This window comes from Camponotus vicinus, unplaced genomic scaffold (assembly GCF_025532165.1).
Source record: "Camponotus vicinus isolate PSW18456_S1 unplaced genomic scaffold, iyCamVici1.0 SCAF_13, whole genome shotgun sequence".
NCBI lineage: Eukaryota > Metazoa > Arthropoda > Insecta > Hymenoptera > Formicidae > Camponotus > Camponotus vicinus.
The window spans coordinates 7312030-7323029 of NW_028141949.1; the positions used below are offsets into that span (position 1 = coordinate 7312030).

Here is an 11000-nt window from a genome sequence, read left to right on the forward strand (position 1 = left end):
TTTATAAAAAGTTTAAATTTCATGTGCATGTGTACAATAATATCATGTGTGCAATGTGTATATGCGCAATAATGTCATGTATGCAATCGTACTTTCGTATCTTCATTTTTTTCGTGTATACAATAATACATGTAGGCAATCGGGAATGTTGGCAAAAGAAGCTGTCGGCAAAATAGTGTGCGCAAACGAAGCAGTTGGCAGTCGGGAATGTAGGCAAACGGGACCCCTCCGAAATCTATCTTGAATCTCTCTGCAATTTATTAAAATCAAAATTAGCAAAACAAATTTCTTTATTACATTCTTTTTGAATCACTTAATATTGCAGTGTCGATTAAAATGATTCACTGACATTTAAATATATAACACTAAAATAAATAAATAAACATAATGTTTTCGAAAAAAGTAATATTTGTAAGAAACAAATTTCTTTATTAGCAAAACAAATTTCTTTATTACATTCTTTTTGAATCACTTAATATTGCAGTGTCGATTAAAATGATTCACTGACATTTAAATATATAACACTAAAATAAATAAATAAACATAATGTTTTCGAAAAAAGTAACATTTGTAAGAAACAAATTTCTTTATTATATTCTTTCTGAATTGTTTAATATAGCAAAGTCGATTAAAAATAATTTCCTGATATTTGAGTATATAATAGCAAAACAAATAAATAAAGATATATAAAATAACATTTATAATAACTTCTCCATATGGATCATAACTGCACTAGTACACTCAATTATTTATCACATATTTTGTCAGAAATATAATTTTTTAAAATTTAAGTATAAATTATGGATTTGACATATTTTATGGATATACAACATTTTAATTAGCACTATGCGTTATTGCAATTTCATTTTTTTATTAAATTGATGTTTCTTTATTAAATTGTATGTTTTTCTTTCCAACGTGATAGGATATTTCGTGTTAGCATAATCTGGAGTCTGCCTCTTGTCGCAAATCATATCTTCATCAGACGGAATCAAATCGTGAATTAGATACGAGAACTTGTCGAAAGGACAGAGCATTTCACAACCTGGGATCTGAAGCTCATCAAAGATTGGCGGAATGCCTCGATAATGTAGAAACTATATAAAAGATTTATAAAATTATAAAATAATACTTATTGTTAGTAAAACAAACGCGACATGAATAATTAAATTTATATCTTCATATATTAATGGATAATTTAATTTATATCTTCATATATTAATGAATAATTAAATTTATATCTTCATATATTAATGGATAATTTAATAAATTGACATAGTTATCTCTCACTTTGATCGTTTAACATTTTTATTCAAAAACTAATTAAAAATTTCCCAGAAAACAAAGATTGATAAATTAAAAATGATAATAACAAATAAGAGAAATAATATTAATTTTAATGAATTGAAGTTTACATCGCAAAAGATACGATATATTTATCATCGATTTCAAGATATTCTATATAACTCGAAAAAACATAGATTGAATTAATATTAACGCGAGATTAAGCAGAGAAACAAAGGAATATTGTTTGATAACATACTTACCTTCACGTAATATTGCTTATTCTGCTCCAATAATTCTAAAATGACCGCACTAGAGTATTCAGGTACATGAGGTTTATACAATTTAAATGCTTGTAACATCGCCACGATATTAGTTTCATGACCACTATACAAATAAAGCTTTGTATTTGATGGGATTGAATGTTTTTCAGTTATTATATTGTTGAATATTGCGCGAATCATCGGGCCTGAAGCAGAAAAGAACCCTCTTACAAGTAGTCATATATCGCGTGAAAAGAGAATTCATAAATAAAATTATAAAGATAAAATTTTCTAACTATATCTTACCAGCGTAGAGCTTTCTTATTGAAGAAGTATAACTGGCAATATTATATGCGAGTACAATTGTATCGAACAGTGGACCATCAGGAAAGTAATCGTGCGCCCATTCGGGAAGAGTTAGATTCATGGACGACTCTGCTACGAAAGTATGATACAAATAGTATAAGTCCAAAGGTTTCTCGATATTCTTACCGGTTAATTCCGTCAACTTGCTCATTATGTCTTTAAATCGGGACATCTCTTTTTTTATTTCGGGCAAATTCAATATACGATCGTATTCTTTGAGAAATCTGAAAAATCGCATCTTAAATATAAATCTATTTCTCTTTTACATGAATCTTTGAGTTTTAAAAAATATTTCTTTATCTTTATATTTATAATATTTAAAGTTGTTTTCTTTGAATATTTTTTTATTCATTTTCTATATATTGTATTTTATCTTTATTTGTTTGAAAGTACATAATCAAAGGATCTGTTAGATATAGATAAATAGATATATCCATTTAAACAATAAATTTTTATTTTCCTTTGATTTATGTCTGATAACATTAGTCGGACTTACTTTGGACATTCATCACTCAAGTAAAAATTGTCGTCGATACGTGGTACATATGTCACCGGAATTGGTTGCCAATTTAAATCAGCGTTCCATCGTTGTCGACGATCCGTAGGCGGAAATAAAGCAGCAAGAACGAGTTGCAGGGACATCTTTGTTCGATCATAATCGGAACTGTGACCCACGACGAGCTTTGGCAGATATAGATCGCCGAGGAATTTTTTATATCTTCTACTCAAAGCTTGTCCCAATTCATATTCACGTTTTTTGCCATGCTATAAAATTGTATAAATAATTGTATGGATTAATCGATTTTAAATCAATAAATATAGATTAATTTAATATAGATAAAATATAGATTTTTATATTAACACTCAAACAAATTTAATTTAATTTTAAATCACTATATTCTACATTAAAGTAGATAAAAATTTATTTTATAAAAAGTTTTATTTTTCGAAAACAGAAAAGTATGTGTGAGCTTTATAATTTCTCCGCAAAAAATTTTTAAAATAAATTTTGTGCTTGAAAATTTTGTGCACATGTGTATAATTTTCTAATATCACATATACACACGTATACACATAAAATTTTCGTGAATATTCAATTTTAGATATTGGCTTATAACACTTCCATATTGGCTTATAATTTATTATTTTCATTCTATCACTTTCCTTAGAAAAAATATTAAAATAAAATTACATTACTTACATTAGTCAATTGGCCAAGACCTGTCGGGAAAAATGAATAATTTAGATATGGATCAGTCGGAAACAATTCATATCCGTTGTTATCGGGTGTTCGATCGCCATGTCTAAATACCTATAAATAAAAGTTGAGTAAAAATAATTATTTTTAGTTATTTGCGGTTGCAAATTTAAATAATCCAGAGAAAAGAGAGTTTAGTTTAAATTTTATATAAAGCGCTAAATATTACTTTGTCTTAAATTTAAAATATTAACAATAATATCTTACCACATTAACTAATTTCAATTCAGGCTGTACACTTGCAATTAGAATTGCATTTAGACTAATGACTAGAGTTATCGACAAATAATTGTCGAGAATGCAGAACGACACCATGTTACTGATACCTAATCTCAAAATGTAATGTCATTCGACTTATACTTAATTCCAAATCAAAAGTGATAAATGTCGTAATAGCGATAAAATTGATAAAAACTGCTTTATATAAACAGCTGTAAAAATGTGTAACTATAAACTTATGTTCCTTTGTTCGATATAAATGTGCAAATGATAGCATGCTTACGTAAACCATAAAATAAATGTAAGATAAAGATAAGAAATATAAGTAAGAATAAAGAGCTTAAAACTTTTTCAATATGCTGCAAGAGATAAAAGGCCTTATTTGACTGAAGTAGCACTAATATGTACAGAAACGTCCTACACACACACACACACACACACACACACACACACACACACACACACACACACACACACACACACACACACACACACGCACGCACGCACGCACGCACGCACACACACACACACACACACACACACACACACACGCACACACGCGCACACACACACACACACACACACACACACACGCACGCACACACGCACGCACGCACGCACGCACACATATACTGTGTGTGTGTGTGTGTATATATATTAAATATAATATTATATTCAATATTAATTATTAAATATAATTTTTAACGAGACCTAAACTTACTCGAGTTAACTTTCTTCTTTATGACCTTTTGATAAAAGGTTTCTCATCCATTTAACGGAATGATGGGAAATATTTTTGATATTTTGAAAACGATAAATATTTCGAATAATTAATATATATATATCTGACGATGAACATTAATCGCGAACTTTCCCCGGAAATCAATAATTGAAATAAAATATATTTTTGAATTTTCTGTGTAATATTCATTAAATTTTATGGCATATCAAAATATGCGAAAAATCTTATAAAAAAATCTTTCTTATCAAGTAACGTGGTAGCGTTGCGATACATAAAAGAGTACATAAAAAACTGCATCCGAGTTGAGAGTCACTGTTGTCGATACGGCGCTATCAAGTAGCTTATCCGGAATTAAAATAAACTTTCAATCAAAATATCTCAAGAATTAAAGCTGTAATAAGAAATCTAACGGCACTTTTATGATAGAATATGAATACAAGCTTTCGATTGCCATCAGTTTGATGCAGTCAATCTTGAGAAATGATAATCGCATCAGAATTTTTATTTTTCATTTTTCTCCACAATAACATTCAGACTCATGTACATATGCGTGCAGCACACATGCAAAGCGATTTTGTCCCTCAAGCGGCGTTCACATCGCACATAGACGATTAGTCGCTTTGATATGCAAAATGCTTTAAGAGACAAAATCATACGTGTATATACGTACTTGTGATACGTGTATCTATACGTGTGAAAGATTAATTTATTGTATAGTAACAATTTTCAAAAACCATCCCTTTGGGGTGGAATTTAATATCTCAGAAACACAACACAATATGAACTTACTTTTGAATTTCAGCGTTGATTAGCGCAAAAAGTGCCACGGTCACCACGAAAAAGCGAATTTCTGGCAAATTTCATTCCATACATTGACATCTGAATAGATAGACGGAGCATCAGCTATCGATTAAGACGAGGGGAGGCTTTGATATTCGCGATAAGGAAGGACTCTATGAACTTCGGTTATTCCCGATAATGATCGATTAATAATTCGACTACAATCATTGACATCGAAGTTCAGCTCACATGTATTGTGTGAAGTTGTGTTGTGACTAATGTCATATTATTTTTATATTTATTATATTATTTTTAAATTTATATATATTATTTAATATGAAATAATATATGTCAATGTTTCTATACGTTGTGACTGGATATACAAAAAATAAATTGTATGCGACTACTAGAGCTCTCGTTTATCGACATGCGGCAGCGACATTCGAAACCGGGTTCCTATCGATCAATCGAATTTAAAAATATTTTGCTTAAAAATATTTTTTCTATAATTAGCACAAAATGTATTAAAATAAATTTTTAAACGTGTGCGTGGTTAATGAGAGAGCGATTAACGTTTCGAAAGAATAGATTGTTACGCCGACTAAATAGCTATGCAACAATGAAAATAGCAAATGACACTTTGCTCTCAAAAATTAGCATTCTAATTAGCAATAAGCTCATATCATCTGCTTTCACAATAAAATATATTATGCTGTTGAAAGGCACAATTATGTATTTATTATACAAATTATGCAAAAATTCATATTGATGACATGCGAGCTTTGTCGATTGAAAAGATTGATTAGAAAAGATTGAATTTTTATTCTTATTGAAGACTGTACAAATAATTAAAAAAATTCATGATAAAATATACAAAGCGATGTAACAAGTAAAAATTTTCTATGTATTTTGATAAATATTTGTTTGTATTTGAGACACAGCTAAGCATTTGAAAAAATTTTAATTTGTTTTACACCTTTTTCATTTACTCAAGTAAAAATTGTACACTCACTTTCCTCCTTTTGATCATTTTTATCTACATATATGTATCTCTTATATATAAAAGTTTTATAATTTGTATACATTTATATATTTATGAAATGTGAAATATGCCGTTACATACATTTATACTTATTCTATTATTTTATATACTTATCCTATCAATTATACTATCTATATAATAATATATAATTTAATAGATATGTGTATAATAATTTTATAATATAAAAATTGTATTTACTAAATGGAAAGATTAATACATATATATTCTCTAAAAAAGGTTTTATATTTTATTCGAGATATATAAATGACTGGGACACGCCAAGTTCATATCTTACATCGATCTGAAGGCTATTTATGCGATTTAAAATTTGAATAAAACTTTTTTTTTTAATTATATACATCATATAAAAAGTGCTTTAAGAATTAAACTAATCTTAACTCACTTAGTATCGATTACAAATTAATATCATATAATTTATTGTACTTGGCTAATTGTATTTGATCTCATATTAGTTTTTAAATTTTTCATTTTTATTATTTTTTTAGATTTATAAATTTTTTAAAGGCGTTATACATATTTCTTCGCATAAAGAATATTATATTTGAAGTGTGCCACAAATTAATTGCTAACAATACAAGGAGAGATTTCGAAATTATTTGTTAATTATGCGATGTGGAAACATGAAAAATAATACGAAAATGATACATAAATTAAATTAAAATTAAAAATGATATATAAATTAAAATAAATTAAATTAATTTTTTATAACATATTATATATTGTGTGTTCTCAAATATCTCATAAAAAATCAGTATTAAAGCAACTAATCACAATTCTTTAAAGTGTATATTTGATTCATAATAAATGTAATTCGTTTTTTGCATATAAATAAAATGAACACATATATTTATATATATTTATATACACACACACTCACTCACACACGCACATACACACACACACACACACACGCACGCACATAAAAAGATAAAAAAAATGATTAGATTTAGAGAATTTTCTATCAGTTTCTCATAACTCACTTTTTTACCAGATCGTTCAAATATAATTATATAATATTATATGATAATCGTCGAGTTTATGTATACGTTAAACAAATGTGTTAATACGATAATTGAATAAATTAATATGAAAAAAGGAAATATTTTGCAAACAATAACTTAATTGCGATATATTATGATAAAAAATGTAACTAATTTAACTATATTTTTATGTTTACGATGTTTTTATCTTACACTTTTACCTTACACTTGATGTCAGCATGATATGCATTATTTATACATTTTTATCTATTGCTGATGACTTAATTAAATCGTATATGACTTTTTGCAAACCGGCGGGATATTCTATGTTGGCAAAATCTGGTGTCTGCCTCTTGTCGCAAATCATTTCATCGTCGGACGGAATTAGATTTTCAATTAAGTCCAAGTACTTATCGAAAGGACAAAGCACATCGCAACCTGGGATTTGCAATTCCTTGATGGTGGGGGGGATGCCTCGATAATACAGCAGCTACAAGAATTCATCGCGATATAAAATAATTAAATTTACATTATGTTTGTTCATTGAATATTATTGATAGCACACACTTACCTTGACATAAAACTCTTGATTGATCTCTTGCAATTCCATAATAATCGCGCTAGAATACTCGGGTACATGCGGCTCATACACGCCGAAAGCTTGTAATAAACTCGCAATGTTGGTCTCATGGCCACTGTATAAATAAATCTTCGTATCCGAATTCACATTTTGCGCAGTGATCATATTGTCCGTCATGGCACGGATGAGAGGACCTAAAACAAAATAAGGATATATCGTAAATAAAGATGCTGATAATAATAATAATAATATAATATTATTATTACTAGCAAAATATTATTTTTAGGACAAAGTCAAATTATTTTAAATTATATATAATTTTGATTTAGAAATATTATAATACATATTATTAATTAATTTAGAATTTTTTAAAATAAAATTTATTTTAATTTGATTATAATGGGTTTTTTGCATAATTTTCTAAAATAAAATTTATTTTAATTTGACTATAATGAATTCTTTAATGATTATATATATATATATATATATATATATATATATATATATATATATATATAATCATTAAAGAATTCATTATAGTCAAATTAAAATAAATTTCATTTTAGAAAATTATGCAAAAAACCCATTATAATCAAATTAAAATAAATTTTATTTAATCACTAAAGAACCCATTATATAGTCAAAATGACATAAATTTTATTTTAAAAAATTATTCAAAGAACCCATTATAATCAAATTAAAATAAATTTTATTTAAAAAAATTGCAAATTAAATAATATAATTAAATAATATTATGTTTTGCTTCTAAATCAAAATTATATATAATTTAAAATAATTTTATTTTGCTTTAATAATGTATATATATATATGTATATGTGTGTGTGTGTGTGTGTGTGTGTGTTTGTATGTAACTTACCAGCAAATAGTCTCCTTAATAAAGGAGTGGAACTACTAATATCGTATGTAGCCACGATTGCGTCGAATAATGGGCCATAAGGGAAATAATCATATGCCCACTCGGGAAGCGGCAACCCTAAGAAAGACTCCGCAACAAAAGTGTGATAAAGAAAATACAAATCAAAAAGCGTCTGCATTTTCTTGCCAGTTAGCTTTGTCAAATTGCTCATTAAATCGTTGAATTGATATATCTTTGCTTGCACTTCAGGCAGAGTCAATACTCGATTATACTCATTGAGGTATCTGAAAGCAAATCAAAATATGAATTTCTTACTTTCTGATGAATAAGTCGTTAAGCGAAATATGAAAACTTATTTTTCTCTTATCTTATTTTTTATGTATCTTTCTTCACATTCTATCAACACTTGTAATTATTAAATTCTTTTTCTTATTTAAAAAAAGTATTAGCTTCGCAAATTTTATTTACTTATTCTTTAAATCTTGACACTCAGTCTCACAAGATTTATATTATCTTTTCTTAATATCATTTAATCTTAATTACCTCGAAAATTGAAAAAATAAAATTTCCTAATTCGTTTTTTATTTATTTGCGATTTGTCATACTTACTGCGGGCATTCGTCGGTCAAGATGAGGTTGTCATCGACACGTTGCATGTACGATGTTGGAATCGGTTGCCAATTTAAATGAGAATTCCATCGTTGAACACTTATCGGTGGAAACAAGCCAGCAAGAACAAGTTGTAAGGACATTTTTGTCCTCTCGAAATCCGAACTACGAGCTACAACGAGTTTTGACTTGTACAAACTGCCCAGGAAATCATTATATCTAAAGCGTAAGATTTGCCCCAACCTATGTTCGCGTCTCTTTCCCTCCTGAGCAAAGAAAGTTTACATATTTTCTATTAATTAATTATCAAAGCATTCCGTTAAAATTATTTTTAATTAATTTTAAAAATATACAAATTAGAAAAGATTGATGGGGATTTATTCGATAAAAGTATTTTAATTCTCATAAAAGAACTTACTTATCGTGTAAAATATCTTAAAATCTCACAACAAAGTTAAATTTTCTTAATTTACATTTTAATTCATATTTTTTATAATACTTTTATTTTATTTTTTAATGTTATGTTACTTACTATAGTCAATTGTCCAAGACCTGTTGGATAAAAAGAGTAATTTATGTATGGATCCTTCGGAAACATTTCACGACCATTATTATCGGGTGTTCGATCACCATGTCTGAATACCTGTAAAAATTAATAAATGAAAATAATTAATGGAATTAATTAAATCACTACATCAGAGAGAAATAATCTAAAAATAATTTGGTTCTTTTTATTTAAAATGCTTAATTGTTTCATTAAATTATAACGATATTAACGACAATATCTATAATTATACTTACCACATTTACTAATTTAAGCTCAGGTTGCACAGCTGTTATCAGAAGTGCATTTAAAATGATGACTAAAGCAACTGATAGATAATTTATGAAAACACGGCACGAGATCATGTTGCACCTAATTTAAAAATGTAATATCATTAGATTAAATTTTCAGTGAAAATAATTTTACAATATCGATAGATTAATAAGAATGTGCCTCAAGGTAAAACAGCTATTTTAGAGATTTGTCTTAATTACTATTATATTGTCAATATCTATAAATATTCGTTAATACGATAAATTCCAAGTTGAGAGAATTCAATTTGACATATATTCGTCTAGATATGTTTACGTATGGTACATAAAGTAAAATATAAATAGCTTATGTTATCCTCATAACAACAAATGTGATTTATTAAAAAGTTATTATTACGGTTAGTAATGTAACTAAAAAGGTCAATATTTCTTATATAAATAATTGCGATTCTATCTCAAAATATAAATATTTCGAAAATATATAAAATTTATTATAAAATTTATTATAAAATTTGACATACGTATTAATGATGTTCGAAGAGCGTTCTTCGGAAATCAACGGTGGGATTATTATGATTCTCAACGTTTAAATCGATGCCAGACTTGAACAAGGTCCTTATCAAACTACCGATTGTAAGGATTAATTGTAAACTGAGTCTTTCGTACGACACATAAGGCTTTTAAGGTGCAGGAACGTATACCCCACCATATCGTACTTCCTGTCTAAACTGTGCACGTCACGACATCGCGGGATTTTGTTTCTTAAAAAAGCAGAAGATTTTTATTTCTTATTATAAAATAATTTATTTCTATACAATAATAAAAAATTATGTTCTAAATAATAAGATTTATCTATATAATATATATCTATACAATTTATTTATATAATATTATTTATATTGAACACGAAAAACCTAAGAATCTACGAGAAATTTCAGGATTTCCCAAAGAAGGATATTCCGAAGCGTCACGAGCAAGCGAACTTCGAGGAAAACTGCGTTAAGAATCATGGAAAAGTTATTGTATTACACGTCATTGTATTTCATGAATGTTTTGAATAATGTTAGGTAAATTTATCCATTAAAACTTAATTATAGTTTTCCTCATATATTGTTGCGTCATAATATTAATCTTAAAATATCGCGGATTACGTATTTATTGTA

General features: G+C 27.4%; 2 protein-coding genes across 3 annotated transcripts; both read right to left on the minus strand.

The window, feature by feature from the left end:
* Positions 1-408: 408 nt before the first annotated feature.
* LOC145964218 (venom acid phosphatase Acph-1-like) lies at positions 409-3584 on the minus strand. 2 transcript variants are annotated; one of them, XM_083086697.1, is made up of 7 exons: positions 3379-3584; positions 3115-3225; positions 2410-2678; positions 2040-2137; positions 1854-1985; positions 1548-1753; positions 409-1097 (listed from the first exon to the last, which is right to left on the minus strand). In XM_083086697.1, exons 1-7 carry the CDS (start codon positions 3484-3486, stop codon positions 852-854), a joined length of 1170 nt encoding a protein of 389 aa, XP_082942823.1. In that variant the 5' UTR covers positions 3487-3584; the 3' UTR covers positions 409-851. The 2 variants fall into 2 exon arrangements, with proteins under 2 accessions (XP_082942823.1, XP_082942822.1); XM_083086696.1 differs by having other exon boundaries at positions 1854-2137; positions 3379-3575.
* Positions 3585-6742: 3158 nt separating this feature from the next.
* On the minus strand, positions 6743-10497 carry LOC145964207 (venom acid phosphatase Acph-1-like). Its single transcript, XM_083086684.1, has 7 exons — positions 10359-10497; positions 9823-9937; positions 9554-9664; positions 9022-9287; positions 8413-8696; positions 7527-7729; positions 6743-7445 (listed from the first exon to the last, which is right to left on the minus strand). The coding sequence occupies exons 2-7, from the start codon at positions 9928-9930 to the stop codon at positions 7209-7211; spliced, it is 1209 nt and encodes a 402-aa protein (XP_082942810.1). The 5' UTR covers positions 9931-9937; positions 10359-10497; the 3' UTR covers positions 6743-7208.
* Between the last annotated feature and the right edge of the window lie 503 nt (positions 10498-11000).